Genomic DNA, 25,423 nt, shown 5'->3' on the forward strand with positions numbered 1-25,423 from the left:
AGGGGACGAAGCTGGTGAGGGGCCTGGAGCACAGCCCTGTGGGGAGAGGCTGAGGGAGCTGGGGGTGTGCAGCCTGCAGAAGAGGAGGCTCAGGGCAGACCTCATTGCTGTCTACAGCTACCTGAAGGGAGGCTGTAGCCAGGTGGGGGTTGGTCTCTTCTGCCAGGCAACCAGCAGCAAAACAAGGGGACACAGTCTGAAGTTGTGCCAGGGGAGGTCTAGGCTGGATGTTAGGACGAAGTTGTTGTCAGAGAGAGTGATTGGCATTGGAATGGGCTGCCCAGAGAGGTGGTGGAATCACCATCCCTGGAGGTGTTCAAGCAAGCCTGATTGAGGCACTTAGTGCCATGGTGTAGTTGATTGGACAAGGCTTGGTGCTAGGTTGGTCTGGATGATCTTGGAGTTCTCTTCCAACTGGTTGATCCTGTGTCTTCAAACAGCAGATTTGAAGGTGGTTTGTTACTTTGAATTGATCTTGGGAACTTGAACACAACGCTGGGGTGCATGCCTGGTGATACCAATGGATAATACCCCTGCCTTCCTTCTTGCATGGGTAAGGGCAAACTTCAGCATGCACTTTAGGATGCAGAACTCTCTCTGCAATTCAGAGTGCCAATCATTTTGCTTGAAGTCATTTCACATCTCCCTTCCTGTTCTCAGTGTGCTGAGCAAAGGCTATGTCATCAAGGTGTAGAAGGCTGTAGTTGTTCTTGAGGGTATGGCCCAAAGTGGCCTCTTCAGAGAGGGAAATGCATGTGTGTGTGTGTGTATGTGTGTGCACAAGCCAAGAAACTGAGCCCTGATTTCCTCTGGAAAAGGTGGATCCCAATTGTTGCTCCTCTCAGTCCCCTTTTGGGTTTATCTTTGTCATTTATAATGTCATCTTCATGCATATTTTTAGTTTCCAGCCTATCTCTGTTGAACTGATCTTACTTTAATTGGCTAAATCAGGAGGCTTCTGGCAGATTAATGTTTCCTCTCTGCTGCTGGGTCATCTAGGATAGGCATAAACCTTTCCATGCCTCATTTACTTCCAGTTCCTTTCCAAACAAGACCTGCACTGTTCCTGGACCTTCCTGTCTTTCCTCACCTGCTGTCAGTTTCAGTTGTACCTCTCACTGGGTGAATTGCTGTTCCAGCTGGGCATTTGCATTTCATGACTTTATGCCATGTATGAAGCTTTCATGCATCAGCAGTAATGACAGCAATACTCAGGTGACAGCTTTTGGCAGGTAGATACTTACCTGAGTTTCTTCAACGATTTCAGTACTGCTCCTGCTGAATGAGGATGTTCAGCAAAGAAATAAAAGGATTAACTTCCCTAGCTGGAAGATTAACTGTGGAGGAGTGAAATAAGATAACTGTACTTTTTAGTCTTTGTTTCTCTGCAGAGATGAAATAAAAACCACTACCAATCAGGCTGTTACAAAATAGCTCTTCTTGCTCCCTTCTGTACTGTGCCTTGTTCTATAGATGAAATAAAAAGTCAGTTTTGATGTGCTCTGTCCATCGCTGATCCCAGATGTTAATGGTTTTATTGTCATGAACAAGAGGACACAGCCTCAAGTTGTGCCAGGGGAGGTCTAGGCTGAATGTAGGAGGAAATTCTTCCCAGAGAGAGTGATTTGCCATTGGAATGGGCTGCCCAGGGAGGTGGTGGAGTCGCTGTTGCTGGAAGTGTTCAAGCAAAGCCTGGCTGAGGCACTTAGTGCCATGGTCTAGTTGACTGGATAGGGCTGGGTGCTAGGTTGGACTGGATGATCTTGGAGGTCTCTTCCAACCTGGTTGATTCTATGATTCTGTGATTCTGTGATTTCCTTCTGTGCCAGCAGGTCAAGATTAGAGATGATTTAGAATCATAGAATCAGATAGGTTGGAAGAGATCTCCAAGATCATCCAGTCCAACCTAGCACCCAGCCCTAGCCAGTCAACCAGACCATGGCACTAAGTGCCTCAGCCAGGCTTTGCTTGAACACCTCCAGGGACGGTGACTCCACCACCTCCCTGGGCAGTCCATTCCAATGCCAATCACTCTCTCTGCCAACAACTTCCTCCTAACATCCAGCCTAGACCTCCCCTGACACAACGTGAGGATGAGTCCCCTTGTTCTATTGTACTCTGATTAGAGATAGTTTAAGCAATTAGAGTTCATTTCCTACTGACAAATTGCATCTGATTTCTTCTGAGGTATGAGAGCAAGAGTGCCTTGTTCTACATTATGCACTTACATGAAATATGATTGTCAACTGATATCTTTCTGACACTTTGGAGAGCACAGGAGGTCATACCAATTTGCTGGAAGAAATTCCTTCACTTTGGAAAAAATGAAACAACCCTGGTTTGAAGTGGAGGATTAGGTTTTAGGCTTTGCATTTGCGCTTCACCTCAAGAAGCGTCGCTCCCTAAGGTTGTGCGGAGCTGTAAGCAGCATTTGTGAAGCTGATGCCTTTGCTAATCCCGTGGGAAAGTGCCAAACTTGTCAGTTTTTATAAATTGCTGCCTTTATGACAGGAAGCTGGGAGGGAAGGGTCTTGTATCCGAATGGAACAGCAAGGAGAAAACTGGGACGTAAGGACAGATGTGTCACCAAGTCACTATTCTCTGCGGTGGAAGCAACGCCCAGAAGCAAGGCTCTCACTGAAAGGTTGGATGCAAGCCATGAGAACTCTATAAGCATCCGGTAAATGTTTTGGCTGGGTGAGGAGAAGACCTCCTGGAGGACCATTAAAAACTGGGCAGGCTTTGTTTTGTTTCTGTTCAGCACTCTCTAAACATAGCAGCCAATTTTTATGCGTTTGTCAATATCAATACAGAAATATTCTTTTATCCAAGCACAATCATCTGCTGCAAATGATTTGAGAGTGAATGGCAAGCCATTGTCCACATGGTAGTGAGGCATAAATTTGGGTTCAGCCATGCTTATAGCATTTGGTACCCTCAGGCAAGATTGGGATTCCTAGATGGTTGATTCCTAGATGGTCCAATGCTAAGCGGTACAGACTGGCTTGAGAGATCATAATGCTGAATGCATGCAGCTCCTGGTCCAAGCATGCCTGATGGGACTGTGAGTAGGTGACTAAACCTTAGCTTCCAGTGAGTTTGTATTCATGCTCAGAGTTAACTTCTTGATGTGAAACAACAGGATGGGGACTGAGTTGCTGGAGAGCAGCCAGGAGGAAAGGGACCTGGGGGCTACTGGTAGATAGTAGCTGAAGATGAGCCAGCAGTGTGCCCAGGTGGCCAAGAGAGCCAATGGCATCCTGGCCTGGATCAGGAACAGTGTGGCCAGTAGGACAAGGGAGGTTATTCTGCCCCTGTACTCAGCACTGGTCAGGCCACACCTTGAGTGCTGTGTCCAGTTCTGGGCCCCTCAATTCCAGACAGATGTTAGGTTACTGGAACGTGTCCAGAGAAGGGCGACAAAGCTGGTGAGGGGCCTGGAGCACAGCCCTGTGAGGAGAGGCTGAGGGAGCTGGAGGTGTGCAGCCTGCAGAAGAGGAGGTTCAGGGCAGAGCTCATTGCTCTCTACAACTACCTGAAGGGAAGCTGTAGCCAGGTGGGGTTGGTCTCTTCTGCCAGGCACCCAGCAATAGAACAAGGGGACACAGTCTCAAGCTGTGGCAGGGGAGGTCTAGGGCAGATATTAGGAGGAAGCTGTTGTCAGAGAGAGTGATTGGCATTGGAATGGGCTGCCCAGGGAGGTGGTGGAATTGTCATCCCTGGAGGTGTTGAAGCAAAGCCTGGATGAGGCACTTAGTGCCATGGTCTGGTTGATTGGCTAGGGCTGGGTGCTAGGTTAGCCTGGATGATCTTGGAATTCTCTTCCAACTTGGTTGATTCTGTGATTCTATAAACTTTAATATGGCTCAGGAGCATTGTGTTGTGTGTTTTCAAGAGCTGCAACTCACGTGAGCACTTCCAGTTGCCTTTGCTTATTCTGTACAGGTGGTAAGTTAAAGGCTAAAGTTCAAACCCAAAACATGATGTAAAAAAAAAGCAGTGAAAATATATATGCTTTGTCTAAGTACAATAGTTTTAAAATTAAAAATTATGTAGGAAAATTATCTTGAATATTACAGCCTAGGTTTTGGGTTGGTTTTGGTTTGCTTCTAGAAAACAACTCTGTTATGATCTATAATTGGACCAGCTGGAGCAAATACTTTGTTCTTGTGTGTTAAATGGCTCATTGAAGTGGGAAGGAGGAAACTGGCTGATGAACACAGCTTAGTCCTTTGGCCAAACCTGTGGAGCTCAGATGTTTCCTACTCAGCAGATGTTGAATTGACCTTTGGGAGTTGCTGCCGTGGAGTGCACCTTCTAACAGATGTCCCTCTTTTTGTTTTCCCTTACTCTTGCAGCAAGTGACTGGGAGAAGTTTTGGTGAGAAGGATTTTCGTTCTGGATTAGAAAATGGCATTCTTCTGTGTGAGTAAGTAACATTTCTAGCTTTGAGACTTGAATGCAGTCTTGACTAAAGATGAAATAAACTTTAGTATGTTCTGGAGCTCCTGTTACAGGAGGGATGTGAAGATGCTGGAGTGTGTCCAGAGAAGGGCCACAAGGATGCTCAGAGGGCTGCAGCACCTCTCTTATGAGGACAGACTGAAAGAGTTGGGGCTGTTCAGTCTGGAGAAGAGGAGGCTCCCAGGTGACCTTATTGTGGCCTTTCAGTATCTGAAGGGGGGCTACAAAAAAACTGGGGAGGGACTTTTTAGGCTATCAGGGGGTGACAGGACTAGGGGGAATGGAACAAAGCTGGAGGTGAATAGGTTCGAACTGGACGTGAGAAGTTGTTCTTCATGAGAGTGGTGAGAGCCTGGAATGGTTTGCCCAGGGTGGTGGTTGAGACCCCATCCCTGGAGGTGTTTAAGGCCAGGCTGCATGAGGCTGTGGCCAGTCTTATCTAGGGTAGGGTGTCCCTGCCCATGGAGGAGGGTTGGAACTGGCTGATCCTTGTGGTCCCTTCCAACCCTGACTGATTCTATGATTCAGTTGCCTGCTTCCTTTTGTGAGTTTTGACATCACACACACTGGTATTCCACTGCAGCATCATTTCAGTGCTGAAACTATTGTTAATAGTGAGCACTGAAATGTGGCTTAGAGAAAACAAGTTTTGCAAAGTGCTTCCTTCACTCCACCCCTGCTCCTTCGTTATGTAAAGTAAAAATTGTTTGCTTTTTGGTTTCCTTTCATTTAAAGATGTTAACCACTGCTTGGCAAGTGGTGTTCCACACCTGCTTCTGGACCTCTCTGCTACAGTGAGGTGTTTTGGACCAGCTCCAGGCCTGAAACACTGTCAAGACTTAGCCATCTGAATACCATCAATACTCAGCTGCTTTTATAGTTTCTGGAAAGGTTAAGCATCCTCTCAATTTTACCTAAAGGTGTGTTTGAATGATGTGCTGTGTAATTTTTGGCCAAGAGATGTATGTTAGCTTTTGCATGTTTCTCTCTGTGGTTTTAGTAGCTATTTTTCAGGCAGAGCCTTCCAAAAGCATGTTTTTGCTTTAGATGTCAAATCTGGTGACTTTTAAGAGTGATTTGGAATTGTGCCCTAGTGCTTGTAGTTCTTGGAAAAACCCCTTGCAGGTTGTCAGGATTTGGGGAGAATTCACTGATCTGCTGAAGGATCATTATGTTTTTAGGTGGTGGAGTCACCATCCCTGGAAGTGTTCAAGGAAAGCCTGGATAAGGCACTTAGTGCCATGGTCTAGTTGCCTGGCTAGGGCTGGGTGCTAGGTTGGGCTGGATGATCTTGGAGGTCTCTTCCAACCTGCTTGATTCTATGATTCTATGTACAGAGAGATTTCTTTCCCCCAGGTCTGCGGCGTTGTCACTGAAGTTGGTAAAAGCTGTCTTTGCACTCCAGAAGGACAAAAGTTTGTGCAGAGCTAAATGCATATTGACATAGTATCATAGAATCAAGCAGGTTGGAAGAGACCTCCAAGATCATTCAGGCCAACCTAGCACCCAGCCCTAGCCAGTCAACTAGACCATGGCACTAAGTGCCTCATCCAGGCTTTGCTTCAACACCTCCAGGGATGGCGACTCCACCACCTCCCTGGGCAGCCCATTCCAATGCCAATCACTCTCTCTGCCAACAACTTCCTCCTAACATCCAGCCTAGACTTCCCCCAGCACAACTTGAGACTGTGTCCCCTTGTTCTGTTGCTGGTTGCTTGGCAGGAGAGACCAACCCCACCTGGCTACAGCCTCCCTTCAGGTAGTTATAGACAGCAATGAGATCTCTTGAGATGTTTAGCTGGAGCACTGCTGCTATTAGTTAAGTTTTATACTATGAAAGGTACTGAAAGTTGAAAACTGTTTTCAGCATAGAGTTGAGCTAATATCCTATAACTCAGCTCTGGGTAGCTGGCAATAGCTTTGAAACTTACTTGTGTGAGTGCTGTTGTGTATCTCACTGGTGTCATGAATCAGACAGCTTGAACTTTAACTCTTAGAGGGGAAAAATAAGTAAAGGAAATGATATGATCTGGTTTGATTGTAGTTGCATGTCTTTGCTGAGGAGTGGCTTTGGGAGGAGGGAAGTAGTTGTTATTGTTGATCCAACGTTGTGTAACTCGGAAGGAGCATGTAGTTTACCCCTTTGTATTTAAGGGTTGCCTCTTGCACAAGATCCCTCTCCTCTACGTGTTCAAGGGAAGTGCTGTGTAGCTGAATCACTTCACGGTGCTCTTTGAATGTTAAGGTTGAGTGGTGCTGCATGAAAAGTAAGGGATGTATAGTTGGAGATTAGATTGTAATCTTATCTGGGAGTAAGCAGAGGCTGTCTGATTTAAATGCTGTAAATCTTCAAGATGGAAAGCTTAGCTAGCTAATGTTTTGCTAATTAAACAAATAAATATGTATTTCTTAGGAGGTTGTGAGCACCAGTAATAGGCAGGTCAAAGGACAACACTTGTTCTGTGATGTTGGGCAAATTGCTTGTCCTCATTTGCCACCTGTGGATCAGTACAAATCAGTCTAAAGGGATCTGTCTCCTCAACCTCCAGCCTGACAGGCTGTGATGGTTGTGTTGCATCTGGGGCTAAACTCTATTAGGCTACAGAGTGTTAACCAGAGACATACCAATCTGACTTTCAAGTCTGGCCTTTCTGGTGATCACAGAATTACAGAACTTTAGAGGTTGGAAGGGACCTCCAGAGGTCATCCAGTCCAACCTCCCTGACAAGGCAGGATCCCCTAGGATAGTTCACAAAGGAATGCATCCAGTGGGGGTTGGAAAGTCTCCAGAGAAGGAGACTCCACAACCTCCCTGGGCATCCTGTTTCTGTCACCCTCACTGTAAAGAAGTTTCTCCTTATGTTGAGGTGAAACCTTCTCTGTTGCAGTTTGTAGCTGCTGCTCCTTGTCTTATTGCTGCTGACCACCAAAAAGAGATTGGCCCCAGGCACTTGACTCCCACCCCTCAGATATTTGTGCACATTGATGAACAAATTATGAGGCTAACAGTGAAAGTGTGCTCCTGACTGGTTCCAAGTCCACTACAAAATAAAGGACTCAAGAAAGATGTGGGATTTCTGAGATCATCTTTAAAAAGCACAGGCTTTGACCAGGGAAGCACCAGTAGTTCATTTTTGACCTGTTGCTCAGTGAAGAAGTCCTAGTAAAGCTGACAGAAGCCACGTCCTCTTTCTAGACTGAAATTTTCTGATTTAACAGCAACCTACCTGGGTAATTCATGAAACAATCTCATGGTGTTCAAGCTTTCTCTTAATCTCCTTCCAATCTGCTGGGCTTTCATCTTGACTGACCTCAAGGAGGAAGTGAAAATCATAGAATCAATCAGGGTTGGAAGGGACCACAAGGATCATCTAGTTCCAACCCCCCTGCCATGGGCAGGGACACCCTACCCTAGAGTAGGCTGCCCTCATCCAGCCTGGCCTTAAACTCCTCCAGGATGGGGCCTCAACCACCTCCCTGGGCAACCCATTCCTATGCCAATCACTCTCTCTGGCAAGAACTTTCTCCCAACATCCAGCCTAGACCTCCCCTGGCACAGCTTGAGACTGTGTCCCCTTCTTCTATTGCTGGTTGCCTTGGAGAAGAGACCAACCCCACCTAGCTACAGCCTCCCTTCAGGTAGTTGTAGACAGCAATGAGCTCTGCCCTGAGCCTCCTCTTCTCCAGGGTAAACTCCCCCAGCTCCCTCAGCCTCTCCTCACAGGGCTGTGCTCCAGGCCCCTCACCAGCCTTGCTGCCCTTCTCTGGACACCTTCCAGCACCTCAACATCTCTCTTGAATTGAGGAGCCCAGAACTGGACACAGCACTCAAGGTGTGGCCTGACCAGTGCTGAGCACAGGGGCAGAATAACCTCCCTTGTCCTGCTGGCCACACTGCTCCTGATATCATAGAATCATAGAATCAACCAGGTTGGAAGAGACCTCCAAGATCCTGAACTCAAAGTCTCTGATTAGCTTCAGAGGGCAAGAAAGAACTTAAGGCAGTCTTAAGTTTCTGAAGGTGGAGGAACTAATTGCCTTTGGCTTATCTGATTTGCTGGAATTTTAGGGGAAAACTCAACTTGCTTCAGTTTATCTCTACAGCACTCACTGCTGGTGTCATTAACTGCCAGCTCGTAGCTATACACTTAAGTGGGTGATGTCCATGTGTGTGTGTAGCTTTGACCTGGCAGCTTCAGTGATTTCCTTTCCTGTTGTTTATTTTGTGATGAGCACTGAAAGCAAACTCACATTCTGAGGGATCCCAGCAGCTAGATGACTGAAAAGCGATGTCAAGGGTAAGGATGCAGTCAGCATGCCTTGAACATCCCGAGGATGTCTCAAGCTACCCTCTGACTTTGCAGGCATTTTGCAGAAGAGAAAGAGCATAGCCAGCATGCAAGGGTCCCCAGACAGTCAGACCAGCTATACACAAAATGGCACAGGGGGAATCTTTTGTCTCTCTAGAGCAGGATTGTCGGAGCCTTAGGCACAGTAATCATAGAATCATAGAATCAAGCAGGTTGGAAGAGACCTCCAAGATCATCCAGGCCAACCTAGCACCCAGCCCTAGCCAGTCAACCAGACCATGGCACTAAGTGCCTCATCCAGGCTTTGCTTCAACACCTCCAGGGATGGTGACTCCACCACCTCCCTGGGCAGCCCATTCCAATGCCAATCACTCTCTCTGGCAACCACTTCCTCTTAACATCCAGCCTAGACCTCCCCTGGCACAACTTGAGACTGTGTCCCCTTGTTCTATTGCTGGTTGCCTGGGAGAAGAGCCCAACCCCACCTGGCTACAGCCTCCCTTCAGGTAGCTGCAGACAGCAATGAGGTCTGCCCTGAGCCTCCTCTTCTCCAGGCTGCACACCCCCAGCTCCCTCAGCCTCTCCTCATAGGGTTTGTGCTCCAGGCCCCTCACCAGCTTTGTTGCCCTTCTCTGGACACCTTCCAGCACCTCAACATCTCTCTTGAATTGAGGAGCCCAGAACTGGACACAGTACTCAAGGTGTGGCCTGACCAGTGCTGAGTACAGGGGCAGAAGAACCTCCCTTGTCCTACTGGCCACACTGCTCCTGATGCAGGCCAGGATGCCGTTGGCTCTCTTGGCCACCTGGGCACACTGCTGCCTCATCTTCAGCTACTATCTGTCAGTACCCCCAGGCCCCTTTCCTCCTGGTTGCTTTCCAGCCACTCAGTCCCCAGCCTGTAGTGCTGCCAGGCCTCGTTTATTAAAATATGTGGATAGTGGCTTAACATAAATGAAAAGCAACACAACTGTGTGATGCCAAGAGCTTCAACTCTTGGGATGGACATGCAGATTAGCAGAGCAGCCCTGTATGTGTGCTGGGCATGGGCACTCACAAGCCTCTGACCTGCCTCTCTGGTAGTGTTTAGACATCTGTGATGGTTTGGGTGTTCTATTCCCCCCCACACTTTAGAAATCACTCAGACTAGACTCAGCTGGCTCTGGAAATATGAATGAAGCTTATATTTACAGCCAGCACAATATACAAGCAGATATTTAGAGTATGTACAGTTATAGACAGAAATATTCAAGGCAAAAGGTAATACAGAAACACAACAGCCCTCCCAGAAACCTGAGTCCCCAGGAGGGGCTCTCAACCACCCTTTCACCTTCCCCCTACCTCTCTCAACCCTACCCCAGTCCCAAGGAAGAATGGAGGTTCAGCCAGGGGGTTAGAAAGCAGAGTGGATTAGCCCAAAATGGAGGGTGAGGTTAGAGGGTAAGATGTAGCTCAGCCAGCAGCCCCAGTGAGAGTGATGCTGAGTGTGTTGTCTATGTTTTGACTTATGTTTTTGTACATCTCAGTAAGCCTATGAGGGAAGCAGACATCACTCTTACTTTCATTTCACAACCTATGATCTAGTCCTTCTCACCAAAACATTCCAGCTAGCTTCAAACTAGCACAACACCTTGAAGTGGCCTTATGGTGCCACTTAGAGCTTGGGGCACACAGCTTGAGAGCTGAGGAGTGTATCTGAACAAGGCAGGAAGCCATCAAGCAGCAAGCTGACAGATGAGAGTAACACAAGCCCTTCCTTCTCTGGGGAGTTGAAAGGCCACTTGTGGAGTTGCCCTGACAGTGCTGCATTTAATTGTTCAGCCAGCTGTGCTGGGAAGCCACTGACAACAACTTCTTTTTGTCTGGAATGAGTTCATGGCTTTTTAGGGTAGCTGGCTGACATCAGTGCAGATGGTGGTTTCAGCAAGGGACATCATGGCTAGGTGAAAGCAATTCTTGCTCTGTTCTTGCTGTGTGGATTAAATTCCCTTCTGCAAGTCTGAGAAGTTTCCTGGCTCCACTTCTGCATGGGTGAGCAAATGTGCCCTACTGGGAGCATGATGAAAAGCTGTTTAAGGCAGGAAATATTGCTAGAAATCCCAAATTTCCACTCCAGCACATGTTCAGGTTTGGTTTGGTTTTGTTTTACTTGTTACCTAGCTATGAGTGTTCAGGTTTGACCCAGGTATAAGAAGCTAGAGGATTAATCAATTAGAATCATAGAATCATAGAATCAATGAGGTTGGAAGAGACCTCCAAGATCATCCAACCTAGCACCCAGCCCTAGCCAGTCAACTAGACCATGGCACTAAGTGCCTTATAGAATCATAGAATCAACCAGGTTGGAAGAGACCTCCAAGATCATCCAGGCCAACCTAGCACCCAGCCCTAGCCAGTCAACTAGACCATGGCACTAAGTGCCTCAGCCAGGCTTTGCTTGAACACCTCCTGGGATGGTGACTCCACCACCTCCCTGGGCAGCCCATTCCAATGCCAATCACTCTCTCTGCCAACAACTTCCTCCAAACATCCAGCCTAGACCTCACCCAGCACAACTTGAGGCTGTGTCCCCTTGTTCTGTTGCTGGTTGCCTGGGAGAAGAGACCAACCCCCACCTGGCTACAATGTCCCTTCAGGTAGCTGTAGACAGCAATGAGCTCTGCCCTGAGCCTCCTCTTCTGCAGGCTGCACACCCCCAGCTCCCTCAGCCTCTCCTCATAGGGTTTGTGTCACCCCTCATAGGAGTGGATGCAAGGTTGGCCTGGTTGATCTTGGAGGTCTCTTCCAACCTGGTTGATTCTGTGTCTTCAAACAGCAGATTTGAAGGTGGTTTGTTACTTTGAATTGATCTTGGTGATATTTGGTGTGTTCAGTGAATTAAGTAACAACTTTTGTTATTTGAAAGTCAACTTTAAAAATTTTCTTTACTTTTCTTTTTAAGGAGTTTGTATTCCTAACAGGAGCAGCTGTGAAAGCTTAGTGCCATGGTCTAGTTGACTGGATAGGACTGGGTGCTAGGTTGGACTGGATGATCTCAGAGGTCTCTTCTAACCTAGTTGATTCTGTGAAGCCTTTCCTAGATACTGCCCAGCATCAGGAAATACAGTAAAAACCTAAGAACTTAGTCATGCACAGCTAAGTTTAATAGCATTCAAAGAAAAAGCAAAGTGTGGCCATAAATCTGAGCGAGCTGGGAATGGTTGTGATGGAGAATTTGTTCCTAGAATATTTATCATTTACTCTGAGAAGAATTTTCTTCTCTAAATAAGAAATCTCCTTAGCTTGTGTTCTTCGTGTCACTGGTGATGAATGAGCTGCTTTTACTCAGAGAGCAGAGTTTCTCTGGCCTTGCATCATGGTTCTAGTGCATCTGACCAAGCTTTGGGCTGGCATGAATGCTGTTTTCAGTAGTGGCTGGATCCATGCCAGATCATTGCAAGTGCAATGCTATGGAATAGTAAAACTTTGTCTTCTGAGTCAGTGGTGCTAGGAGATGTGGAGAAGAACCTTCACTGTGTATATGGGGTTTCAGTTGTTCAGCTGCTTAAAAAGTCAAGTTGTTCTTGCAAGTTAATGTCAGTTATGTAAAATTGCCATGCCACATACAGAGAGCTGGTAGGGGAAAACAAAAGCTCAGTCATCCTTGTAGATTGGAGGATTTTGCAGCTCTGTTATTTTGCTTGTCTGTCAGTGGTACAGGCCTGGCACCAGTTCAGCAGCTGGCTGTGTAGTGTACAGTGCAGAGACTCTTGGCTTGCCAGGTGCCTCGCTGGATAAGTTGGTGGATGCCCAGCCCTTAGGCTTAATTTTGCTTCTATTTCCCATTCCTGGAAACTAAGAAGGCATTTGAGCTTCACAGGCATACTTGAAGTTTTGAATGTGACCCATGCCTTGAGGTGAGAGGGGATTGGTGTTCTCCTGTGGTTTTCAGGCACTGTAAAGCCAAAACATTATCAGCATCATGGATTGGGCAGGTTTCCAGCTTAGAGACACAGGCCCCAAGGCTCATTAAGCATTAAGATTTAGGTTCATGTGAGGACATTTGAAACAGTTTTATATGAATCCAGAGTATTTAATCTTGTAAGTTTTATTGCTGTGTTATAATGAAGAGCTATTTATTAGTACAGTTTAGGTGAGGGGTCAAAGGTAGTGCAAACCATAATGCTCAGCTGTGTGCAGGAGAAGGGGAGCTTAGTCATATTGAGGGCAATGTTTGATTGCAGCCAGAATGGCCTCTCTTTTGTATTTCTGTTTAAAATAGAAGCTTGCAGCTCAGCAGCTAAATAAAGGGTGGGGAATTTTTGTTTCAGTGGAGCTTGGTAATTGACAGGGCAAGAGCCTGTGGAACATTGACCCATTCAGATGGAGTGTCGATTAAGTGCAAAGCAAGGTAATCCTGGGAGAGGTTTCAGCTTTCCAAGAGTGTGTGTTTAAGGAATTATATTGGCTGTGTACTTTGGGCAATTATCCATGACCATTGCTGCTCAGTGTAAAACTAGGGCTGAATTGTGCATCTGTAGGTCTGTGGGACACCCTTCGTGTCTGCTGTTGTGGCACTGGGTTCGGTATTAGAATCACAGAATCATAGAATCAACCTCTGAGGCACTTAGTGCCGTGGTTTAGGTAATGAGAAGGTGTTGGCTGATAGGTTGGACTCAATCATAGAATCATAGACTCAACCAGGTTGGAAGAGACCTCCAAGATCATCCAGGCCAACCTAGCACCCAGCCCTATCCAGTCATCTAGACCATGGCACTAAGTGCCTCATGCAGGCTTTGCTTGAACACCTCCAGGGACAGTGACTCCACCACCTCCCTGGGCAGCCCATTCCAATGCCAGTCACTCTCTCTGGCAACAACTTCCTCCTAACATCCAGCCTAGACCTCCCCTGGCACAACTTGAGACTGTGTCCCCTTGTTCTGTTGCTGGTTGCCTGGGAGAAGAGACCAACCCCACCTGGCTACAACCTCCCTTCAGGTAGTTGTAGACAGCAATGAGGTGAACTTGTGAAGCTGTTTGTACACAGTCTTCCTTGTTGCTTGTAGCAGTTTAAGGCTGATTGGAAAATTCCAAGTGAGAAATCAGAACTTTTCTGAAGGCTCAGTGCAGTGCTGTTCAGTCTGGAGAGAGAGCTCTGAGGTGACCATATTGTGGCCTTCTGATGTCTTAAGGGGGCCTAAAAGAGAGCTGGGGAGGGGCCTTTACAAAGGTCAGGTAGTGAAAGGACTAGGAGGAATGGAACATGTCCAGAGAAGGGCAACAAAGCTGGTGAGGGGCCTGGAGCACAGCCCTGTGAGGAGAGGCTGAGGGAGCTGGGGGTGTGCAGCCTGGAGAAGAGGAAGCTCAGGGCAGACCTCATTGCTGTCTACAACTCCCTGAAGGGAGGTTGTATCCAGGTGGGGTTGGTCTCTTCTGCCAGGCAACCAGCAACAGAAGAAGGGGACACAGTGTCAAGCTGTGCCAGGGGAGGTCCAGGCTGGATGTTAGGAGGAAGTTGTTGTCAGAGAGAGTGATTGGCATTGGAATGGGCTGCCCAGGGAGGTGGTGGAGGCACCATCCCTGGAGGTGTTCAAGCAAAGCCTGATTGAGGCACTTAGTGCCATGGTGTAGTTGATTGGCTAGGGCTGGGTGCTAGGTTGGCCTGGATGATCTTGGAGGTCTCTTCCAACCTGCCTAATTCTGTGATTCTGTGATTCTATGACTCTGTGTGTAATTAATAGTAGATTTTCCTTTTCCATTTATTCAGAGCCATTTTGGAGCTGCCACTAGAGCCTGAGTTTTCCATGTGTGGATACTGAAGCTGTCTGGGCTCATCTTTCTGAAGTGCTGAAAGGCAGCTTGTTAGAATGTTAATCTGTAAAATTTCATTTAAAGAAAGAAAGATCAATGTCTCTGTGAAAGGTCACTGTGGATAGAATTTCCTGACCTCTCCACTGTGAACTGCCCTTCTGCTGTAAGCTCAGGTCATTAGTCAGCTATTCTTTTTGGCAATACGATCTGCTCTTTGAGCAAAGAACTCGGTTGGAGACCTATCCCTCCAGCCTGGGTGGATCTGTGAGCACACAGCACTTCAGCCTTGCTGTTTGCAGTTTCTGAAGCTGGTTCTCTCAAAGTGCTTCTCCTCGGTTTCATAGAATCATAGAATCATAGAATCAAGCAGGTTGGAAGAGACCTCCAAGATCATCCAGTCCAACCTAGCACCCAGCCCTAACCAATCAACCAGACCATGGCACTAAGTGCCTCATCCAGTCTTTTCTTGAAGACCCCCAGGGACGGTGCCTCTACCACCTTCCTGGGCAGCCCATTCCAATGGGAAAATTCCTCTCAGGAACAAGATCTTTTGAAGGGCTGCATTTTGGCAGCCATCCCCTGAATGTTTTCTTAACTGACGCTTTCTTGCAGGAATCTAACGGGCAGTTGTCTTGGTGCTTTCCATGAGGTCTTTTATCAGCCCTCGCCTGAAACGCCTTCCTTTCCTGGCAGAAGGTTCTCAGATTCTTAACTGGTGATAAACAACCCCAAGAAGGTCTAATAGGTTAGTCACACAGTGGCTGGTAGGGGTTTCAGCTTGTCTGCCATGCTGTGGAGATACCTTATCTCCTGGAATGCCAAGCCTTGGGGACACCACTGAACAGAGTGATTGATTCATGCCATATCTATCAGGGCTGGGGGAAGGAGGTGGCTTAGTGTCTCTCTATAAGAGAGAGGCTGAAGCAGCATTCCACTTTCATCATACCCTGTGGTTTCTGTAAGGTAAGGTTTTAGCTTCCATGCAGTGTCTTACTGTGCTTCATTTAAAAGCTGACTACTGAATGGTCCAAGTCAGCACCAGGGGAAAGGGAGGATGGGAGTGTGGATGTTGGACTGAAAGAGACAGGGAGACTTTGAGAAGTGAGGAACAGAGGATTGTCCTGACTTAGGACAAGTGCATGAACAGCAAGCTGGGCAGGAATCCCAACTGAGAGCCTGAAGGGTCTGCAGAACAGGTCATGTGCATGCAGAGACTTGGGGTTCGTGGATGGAGCCCGAGGAGGCTTGGTGTTTTTCTGAGTGTTTAGTGGGGTTGTTGGGATTTTCTTGCCTTCATCACAAGTTGTGTGAATTCCTTCATTTCTTTTTGCCTTGTCTTTACTCCTTTTATCATTGTGAAGTTTCTTGAGGCTTCATTATGCTGTCTTCCTTCTGGTCCCATCAGAGGAACACTGGTTATGTCAGCAGAAATAGCACAGCCTTTGTATTTTTGGTCTTCTTTTTTCTTCTCAGTGGCTGCTGTGTCTGTCAGTTTCTGAATCCCTTTCTCTGGGCAACCTGTTCCAGTGTTTTGCCACCTTTGTAGTAAAGAACTTCTTCCTGATGTCTAATCTAAATCTACCCTGCTCTAGTTTAAAGGCCAAGCTGGTTTAAAACCCATCCTCCCTGATGGCAGTTGTGTCACCATCATCACTGATGCTGTGAGTGGGCACAGGGGAAGTCCCAGACTGGACTCTGTGTTAGATGGGAAGTCAGTTCAAGAGCTGAATTATGGAAGTGGATTCAGAAATGCAAAAGATTAGTATTGAAAGCAGAAGAATGGAGAGAGAGAGAGAGAGAGAGACATCCTGACCATTGATGAATGGATCTTAATCTTTGTGATTCCTCATCTTTGTACTGGATATGACAGTGGTCAGCAGCAGTTAGACAAGGAGCAATGGCTACAAATTGAAACACAGAAGGTTTCTCTTCCATATGAGGAGAAACTTTACAGTGAGGGTGACAGAACCCTGGAGCAGGCTGCCCAGAGGGGTTGTGGATTCTCCTTCTCTGGAGACTTTCCAAACCCACCTGGATGCATTCCTGTGTGAACTACCCTAGGGGATCCTGCCTTGGCAAGGGGGTTGGACTTGATGGTCTCTGGAGGTCCCTTCCAACCTCTATAAAGTTCTGTCATTCTGTGCTGTATGAAATGGAATCTGTTGTTGGTCAGTTCTGGGTCACTTGTCCTGTCTGCTCCTCACTTGTGGGTGTGATCTTTTGCTGAAGTAGCACACAAGATTTATCAGTGCCCTTGGTTTCTGCAGGAGCAGGAATGAGCCAGAGCCTTCCTGCCTCCCAATGCTTAGTGCTAACTGCGAACACTAAGCGTTGTCCCTTGTAGAAGCAGACTCTGCCCGCAAATACTTGCCATTAACTTCAGCAAATGCAGCTACTGAGAAGAGACCGAGCTGAAAAGCAGCATCACTGAACAGAATTAGTTCAGTCCCAGCTCAAACCAGGACACCTGTGGTGGAAGAAGTGTGGCTTGTTTGAGAGGCAGGGACAAATAGTAACTGAGTGAAGGCAACCACTGAGACGCCCTGCAGGAACAGTACAGCTTTTCAGCGGGTTGGGTGGCAGAGCAAGCTTAAGCCAGTCTATTTTTTTGGCAGCTGGACTGTTGCTTTAGATGAAACAATAATTCAGAAGCAGCCAGTCTGCTCTGGAAGAAATCTCCCTTTGGCAGGTTCTGCCAGAAGCAAGTCCTGGAGGCTTTGGTGCCAGATCGTTTAGGGATGCTTCCAACAGGAGGTAAACATCTTAATAACGGAGACCTTTCTTCCTCAGGCTTTTCCATCTTGCACCATCCCTTTTCTTCCCTCTCAGACTCCAAACAGTGATCTTAAGTGTTGTTTATTCCCCTGCTCCTTTGCTTCCTCTCATTCTACCCTTCTCCCACATTTCAACCAGAAACCCTCACAAGCCATTTGGAGGATTTATTTAGGATGGGCTTTAGCATTATGTGGTTTCCATTGAGACCTTTGGCTTTACTTTCTGTCATTGTCTATGACTTTTGATTTCTAGCTGCAGTATTAGTTCTAGTGCCTGACATGCTCATATTTAAGTAATAAATAGGATGCTTTAGCCAATATATCATTTTTTGTCTGACCTGAGCCAGAGTAGACAGGTTGATAATTGAATTCACAACAGAGCTACAGTATTTGGAAGGAAGTGCTTTGATGACCTAAATATATATATATATGAATTAAAAAAATGGGCTGTTGCAGCACCTAAATGGAAAATAATTACACAAAGTTGCACTGTTCAAGGCTGAAAAATAGTTTAGTGCTTTTTTCTTTTTGTAGGGGAAAGTAATCTTTGTTTTCTATGTGTGTGGTAAAATGATGATTGTAGGAAGAGAGATGTGCTGTTCTTTTCTTGGCCATTCTGGGCATCCAGGGGAGAAAAAAGGGAATTGTTTGTGTATTTTTTTCCCCATGTTTGTGTGTTTTTCATATTTCTGTGTTTTTTCATTTTGTATTTTTTTTGTTGTTGTTGTTGTTGTTGTTTTATTTTAGAGCATAATGGTGTTGGAACAGGTTACCCAGGGAGGTGGTGGAAGCCCCATCCCTGAAGGCCTTTAAAGCCAGGTTGAATGGGGCTCTGAGCAACCTGGTCTAGTGTGAGGTGTCCTTGCCCATGGCAAGGGGGCTGGAACTAGGTGATTCTTGAGGTCACTTCCAGTCCTGACAATTCCATTACAGAATCACAGAGACATCCAGGTTGAAAAATCCTCTCAGGATCGCCAAGTCCAACCTGTAACCTTGCTCTACAAGATCCACCTTAAACCATAGCCCTAAGCACCACATCCAAACAACCCTTAAACACATCCAGGGTTGGGTGACTCCACCACTTCCCTGGGCAGCTCATTCCAGTGCCTGACCACTCTCTCCAAGAAAAACTTTTTTCTAATATCCAATCTAAACCTCCCCAGTCTCAGCTTGAGGCCATTCCCCTTTGTTCTGTCTCCAGCTATGATTCCATGATCTTAGCTCAAGCACAGCAGCAATATGTATGAGCTTGGATTATGGAAGTTTTAACAACAAGAAAATCAAGGAAATAGCTCCTAACTCCCTAAAATGCCATTCAGATTGGATTTGTTGCCACTTGGAGGTGTTCAGAAAAGCCTGGATGAGGCACTTAGTGCCATGGTCTAGCTGATTGGACAGGGCTGGGTACTAGGTTGGAGTGGATGATCTTGGAGGTCTCTTCCAACCTGCCTGATTCTATGATTCTATTCTATGATTCCTGATTATGCTGGTGTTGGAGATGTGGGACCTCCATAGACAAGTATGGTTTAGGACAGGTCAGACAGAAACTTTATTAACTGTGGTCACAGAGAATCACAGAATTGTTTAGATTGGAAAAGATCTTTGAAATTACAGAGTCCAAAAGTTACCTAACAGTACCAGGTCTGGTGCTAAATCATGTCCTTCAGCTATTTAGAACATCATTGTACCCTCTCCTGCTCTGTTGTCTCCAAGTGATACCTCTCTTCCAACCTGGTTGATTCTATGATTCTATGATTCTCTGATTCTCTACACTGAAAAAAAGAGGTGAGCAAAAGCAATCATTTCAGTGTTAGCAGAGCCAGGTATCCAGCCCTGGAGGAAAGGACTCTTTAATGAGCATGCTTAAGTGCCACAGCCTTAAGAAAGGATCAAGCAGTAAACACCATGCTGGTGGTGGCACACCCCATGTTACTATAGGTCAGAAATAGGGAGTTAGAAACAACCAGACTGTTAGTTTTCAGTTGAAAGGAATATTCTTTTCCTTAGGATCAACTTCTCAAATGTTAAACATGAACAGTTTTGCTAGCACAGCAGGCTGCCAGAAGAGTCAATTCTTGAATGGAGACAATGTCAGCACAAAATCAGTTTCCTCTCTTCCACAGTGGCTGCTCTTGTTTTTCAGAGAGTTCTAAATTATCACAGACATCTTTTGTTCCTCTTCAAAGATGTTGAGTTTGAAGGGAGTGTGGCCTGACTGGTTTTCTTCCCCATGGATGGGGTTACTTGGGTTTTCCTTTGGATGAAAGGCATAAGGGTTTTTCTCTGGAGAGAAGGGTGGTAAAGAACATGCTTGCTGCAAGAGGGTTTTACAATTAAAGTTCACTGCTTTGAGAGATGTGGTTATTTTTTGTTCAGGGTTCTAACAATGAATGTTGAAAAATGAGCCTTGTCAGCACTTCTGAATGTGCTCATGGGTGGTGGTGAACTTTATTTGGGGGGGAGTTGGTAATCATAGAATCATAGAATCAGTCAGGTTTGGAAGGGACCACAAGGATCATCTAGTTCCAATCCTCCAGCTGTGGGCAGGGACACCCTACCCTAGAGTAGACTGCCCACAGCCTCAGCCAACCTGGCCTTGAACACCTCCAGGGATGGACCTCAACCACCTCCCTGGGCAGCCCATTCCAGCCTCTCACCACTCTCATGCTCAACAACTTCCTCCTCACATGGCCAGTCTGTGTCTCCCCACCTCCAGCTTTGCTCCATTGCCCCCAGTCCTGTCACTCCCTGAGACCCTAAAAAGTCCCTCCCCAGCTTTTTTGTAGGCCCCCTTCAGACACTGCAAGGCCACAAGAAGGTCCCCTGGGAGCCTCCTCTTCTCCAGCCTGCACAGCCCCAACTCTTTCAGTCTGTCCTCACAGCAGAGCTGCTGCAGCCCTCTGAGCATCCTCATGGCCCGTCTCTGGACACACTCCAGCATCTCCACATCCCTCTTGTAATGGGGGCTCCAGAACTGGATGCAGTACTCCAGATGGGGTCTCACCAGAGTGGAGTAGAGGGGGAGAATCACCTCCCTGGCCCTGCTGGCCACACTTCTTCTTCCGCAGCCCAGGCTCTGGTTGTCTTTCTGGGCTGCAGGTGCACACTGCTGGCTCATGTTGAGCTTCTCCTCCACCAGCACCCCCAAGTCCCTCTGCTCAGGGCTGCTCTCCAGCCACTCACTGCCCAGCCTGGATTTGTGCTTGGCATTGCCTCGACCCAGATACAGGACCCTGCACTTGATCTTGTTGAACCTCATGAGGTTGGCCTGTGCCCACCTCTCCAGCCTGTTAAGGTTGATCTTAGGACACTGAAAAATGTTCAGTGGTGGTATCACTGGCTTGATGATGTTTTCATGATTAAAGGTGGGTCTTTTTGGACTCCCTTTTTATTTGTTGTCTGATGTTTGTTTTATGGGCACCTCCCTTCTCCACAACATATACAAGGATGGCATTTAATCTTAAGCACAGATTCAGAAAAATAGAGAGCCCACCCATGAAGTGGATGTCCTTTGCCGCTTCCTTTCAGTGCAAAAACTTCTGAGTTTCTGCTGTCAGAGCCTTCCAGGTATGACCTGTCTGTAGGCAATGGAGTCAGACTGATGTGACAAAAGTTACTGATATCACAGAATCACAGAATTAACCAGGTTGGAAAAGACCTTCAAGATCTGTGTCCAGTTGTGGGCCCCTCAGTTCAAGAGAGATGTTGAGGTGCTGGAAAGTGTCCAGAGAAGGGCAACAAAGCTGGTGAGGGGCCTGGAGCACAAACCCTATGAGGAGAGGCTGAGGGAGCTGGGGGTGTGCAGCCTGCAGAAGAGGAGGCTCAGGGCAGAGCTCATTGCTGTCTACAACTACCTGAAGGGAGGCTGTAGCCAGGTGGGGGTTGGTCTCTTCTGCCTGGCAACCAGCAACAGAAGTAGGGCACACAGTCTCAAGTTGTGGTGGGGGAGGTCCAGGCTGGATGTTAGGAGGAAGTTGTTGTCAGAGAGAGTGATTGGCATTGGAATGGGCTGCCCAGGGAGGTGGTGGAGTCACCGTCCCTGGAGGTGTTGAAGCAAAGCCTGGCTGAGGCACTTAGTGCCATGGTCTGGTTGATTGGATAGGGCTGGGTGCTAGGTTGGCCTGGATGATCTTGGAGGTCTCTTCCAACCTGGTTGACTCTATCATTCTGTGATCACTGAGTCCAAGCTATCACCTAACACCTTCTAATTAACTAAACCATAGCACTAAATCCTCATCCAGTCTCCTTTTAAACACCTCCAGGGATGATGACTCCACCTCCTACCCGAGCAGCCCATTCCCATCCCAATCACTCTTTCTGTGCAGAATTACTTCCTAACATCCAGCCTAAACCTGCAGTTTAAGGCTGTGTTCTCTTGTTCTGTCCCTGGTTGTCCAGGAGGAAAGACCAACCCCCACCTGGCTACAACCTCCCTTCAGGTCAGTTTAGGGTATAAAAGCTATTGAGATACTGTACAGCAGATATTTTTGCTCCTAGTCTTTCTTCCTTTCAGTAATGGGACTTTGGGTACACACATGTGTTTTCAGAAAAGGAAGGCTCTTCATTTCCAGCTACACTGAAACCTTTATGTGCTGAGGACAAGTGTTTGATCATTTAGGTGCATACCACTCATAAATATTTCTTTCTCCTAACAGGCTGCTGAATGCAATAAAGCCAGGCCTGGTAAAAAAGATCAACAGACTGCCTACTCCCATTGCAGGTTTGGTGAGTATAGCAAACAGAGAAAGATCTTTCAGTGCTGCTTTTTGCACCTTTGATGACTGCTTACTAAACTCAGTCCCTCTGGAATACGAACTCTGTGGAGTCACCTTAAGACCTTCCAGTTTGTTTGTTTGTTTCTTTCATTCTTTCTTTCTTTCTTGTTTGCTCTCTTGCTCTTTCTTTCTTTCTTTCTCTCTTACTCTCTTGGTCTCTCTCTTGCTCTTTCTCTCTCTCTCTTGCTCGCTCTTTCTTTCTTTCTTTCTTTCTTTCTTTCTTTCTTTCTTTCTTTCTTTCTTTCTTTCTCAATCTCTTGATTTCTCTCTCTCTCTTGCTCTCTCTTTCTTTCTCATTCTCTCTCTCACTCTCTTGCTCTCTCTCTCTTGCCCTCTCTTTCTTTCTCTCTTTTTCTTTCTCACTCTCTCTCATGCTCTCTCTCTTGCTCGCTCTTTCTTTCTTTCTTTCTTTCTTTCTTTCTTTTCTTTTCTTTCTTTCTTTCTTTCTTTCTTTCTTTCTTCTTTCTTCCTTTCTTCCTTTCTTCTTTCTTCCTTTCTTCCTTTCTTCCTTCTTCCTTTCTTCCTTTTCTTTCCTTCCTTTCCTCTTCTTCCTTTCTTCCTCTCTTCCTTTCTTCCTTCTTCCTTCCTTCCTTCTTCTTTCTTCCTTTCCTTCCTTTCTTCCTTTCTTCCTTCCTTTCCTTCTCTTCCTTTCTTTCTTCCTTTCTTTCTTCCTCCTTTCTTCCTTCCTTTCTTCTTCCTTTCTTCCTTCCTTTCTTCCTTCCTTTCTTTCTCCTTTCTTCCTTTCTTCCTTTCTCTCCTTTCTTCCTTTCTTCCTTTCTTCCTTTCTTCCTCTCTTTCTCTCTTTCTCTCTTTCTCTCTTTCTCTCTTTCTCTCTTTCTCTCTTTCTCTCTTTCTCTCTTTCTTTCTCTCTCTTTCTTTCTCTCTCTTTCTTTCTTTCTTTCTTTCTTTCTTTCTTTCTTTCTTTCTTTCTTTCTTTCTTTCTCTCTCTCTCTCTCTTTCTTGCTCTCTTGCGCACTCTTTCTTTCTCTCTTTCTATCTCTCTCTCTTTGTCTCTTTCTCTCTCTCTTTCTCTCTCCCTTTCTTTCTTTCTTTCTTTCTTTCTTTCTTTCTTTCTTTCTTTCTTTCTTTCTTTCTTTCCTTCTTTCCTTCTTTCCTTCTTTCCTTCTTTCCTTCTTTCCTTCTTTCCTTCTTTCCTTCTTTCCTTCTTTCCTTCTTTCCTTCTTTCTCTCCTGAAGTGGGCATTGTTCAAGAGTCAGAGTGTATTTTTAGAGGGAGGATATCTTCTTGGTTAGATGTCATCTTCCAGCTGCGGTGCCGGCTGTAGAGACTGGAACGTACGAGCTGGAGGCAGTCTCCACAAAGAAGAAGGTTCTTTGGGAAGAAAGAATACTGTAATTGTGTACTTTGTCTCGTTTTCTTTCCCCCAAATACCACAGTCTGCAGATAACATTCACTGTGGGACTGTCTAGGGAACTCTTTCATGTTGACTTTAAGGGCAGAGTAAAAGTTGGCCATAATCTGTTCCGAGCAAGCAACACCACAGAGGAGGTGCTGACAGCCCATGGGCGCTCTGGAGGTCACCTCAAAGGGAGGCACAGTCCTGTGACTGCTGTTGGGGAAGAAGGTGGGGGGTATGGATGGGTGTTTGGTCTAGGAAGATTAGCCATAGGAAAATATAGTTCTATTGATTCTACATTGAGATAAAGCTGGGAATAAAGGAGTCCCTGAGCATGGGGAAGATGGTTTATAAATGACTTCATGGCTCACTCACAGCGCTAGAAGACACCAGAGAGCTCTTGCTGACCATTTCTGCAGTACAGGGACATAAATAACATCTCTCAAGTGGTTTACATTTATTCAGTACATCTCAGAACACAAAAATAATGAAGCTTAAGGGCATGTTGGGCTCAAAGCCCCACAGTCTCCCACCTTCTCAGCCAATCCAGAATCAATTTAAAGCTCCCTAGTATATATAATCTGCATCAAAAAGGTATCAAAAGGCACAAGCAAGAAGTGACAAGGTTAAGAAGCAGAAAGAATGGTGAATGAGGACGAAGAGATCCACAAGGCAAATAATTGGTGCCATGGTCTAGCCTTGAGCTCTGTGGTAAAGGGTTGGACTTAATGATCTGTGAGGTCTCTTCCAACCTTGGTGATACTGTGATACTGTGATTAGTAGGTGTGGGTGGGCTTTTTTTTATTTACTGAGCTCTTCTTCCAGTTGTGCTCCAAAGAATGGAAGTGATGATTTTGGTTTCAAAGAATAGGGCTACTGAAGTATTTCAAATCATAGAATGATAGAATCAACCAGGTTGGAAGAGACCTCCAAGATCATCCAGGCCAACCTAGCACCCAACTCTAGCCAGTCAACCAGACCATGGCACTAAGTGCCTCATCCAGGCTTTTCTTGAGCACTTCCAGGGATGGTGACTCCACCACCTCCCTGGGCAGCCCATTCCAATGCCAATCACTCTCTCTGTGAAGAACTTCCTCCTAACATCCAGCCTAGACATCTCCTGGCACAACTTGAGACTGTATCCCCTTGTTCTGTTGCTGGTTTGCCTGGCAGAAGAGACCAACCCCCACCTGGCTACAACCTCCCTTCAGGTAGTTGTAGACAGCAATGAGGTTACCCCTGAGCCTCCTCTTACTAACTGGAAAACTCTTCTGGCCTCTCCAGACTCACCTGAGCCTGATGAGCAGAAGGTGCCCACTCTTGATTTAGACTGATGCATACCTGGCTCCCTTCTGTTCTGGCACCACTGACATTGTAGTATAGTTGTGTTAAGTTTCAGTACATACTACTTGTTGGTAGCTAAGCTTAATTTGCCTTTATAGAAGCTGCATTTAAAAGCTTTAGTGCATTAGAAGCCATGCTGCAGTCATGTAAAAAGTGCTTCTATCATCTTATAGCCTTTGAGACTGCATCCTTCAACCTGTAGATTAACAGGCATATCTCTGCATGAATGCTGCCTGGTTTGAGGATTTAATTTGTGATTCCTATCACCCTTTCCATAAAACTTCCTTCTGTGCCTTTCTTTTGCCTCTAAATCCCATCTAATTCTATTTCTTCACAGTCCTGTTTGAAAGGAATATTGATAGAAACAGCTGCAAAAGATACCAGTAGTGCACTTTTCTTTTCCTTGGCTCCCTTTCAGGAAAGACTCATTTTTTGTTATGACTGTTTTAAGAGGATGATATTGAATTACATTGGATTTTTTTCTTATTCATATGTAAAATCCCAAAGGCAAGGTGGGTTGTGGTAGGGAGGACACAGAAGTCATTCTGTGTGTGTATGTTTCTCATTCCTTCAGGTAAATCTTTCTTGTGAGATGTGTGTCCTCAAAGC

The 25,423-nt window shown here is 46.3% G+C and overlaps 1 protein-coding gene across 1 annotated transcript in view; it reads left to right on the top strand.

Annotated features, from left to right (window-relative positions):
• LIMCH1 (LIM and calponin homology domains 1) overlaps positions 1-25,423 on the top strand; it is a 267,283-nt gene that overhangs the window by 83,320 nt on the left and 158,540 nt on the right. The window contains exons 2-3 of the mRNA XM_064149191.1: positions 4,359-4,429; positions 21,994-22,063. Of these exons, the coding sequence (XP_064005261.1) occupies positions 4,359-4,429; positions 21,994-22,063 (141 nt within the window). The remainder of the gene's footprint in view (positions 1-4,358; positions 4,430-21,993; positions 22,064-25,423) is intronic.

Source organism: Pogoniulus pusillus, chromosome 9, assembly GCF_015220805.1.
Source record: "Pogoniulus pusillus isolate bPogPus1 chromosome 9, bPogPus1.pri, whole genome shotgun sequence".
In the NCBI taxonomy this organism is placed as follows: Eukaryota; Metazoa; Chordata; class Aves; order Piciformes; family Lybiidae; genus Pogoniulus; species Pogoniulus pusillus.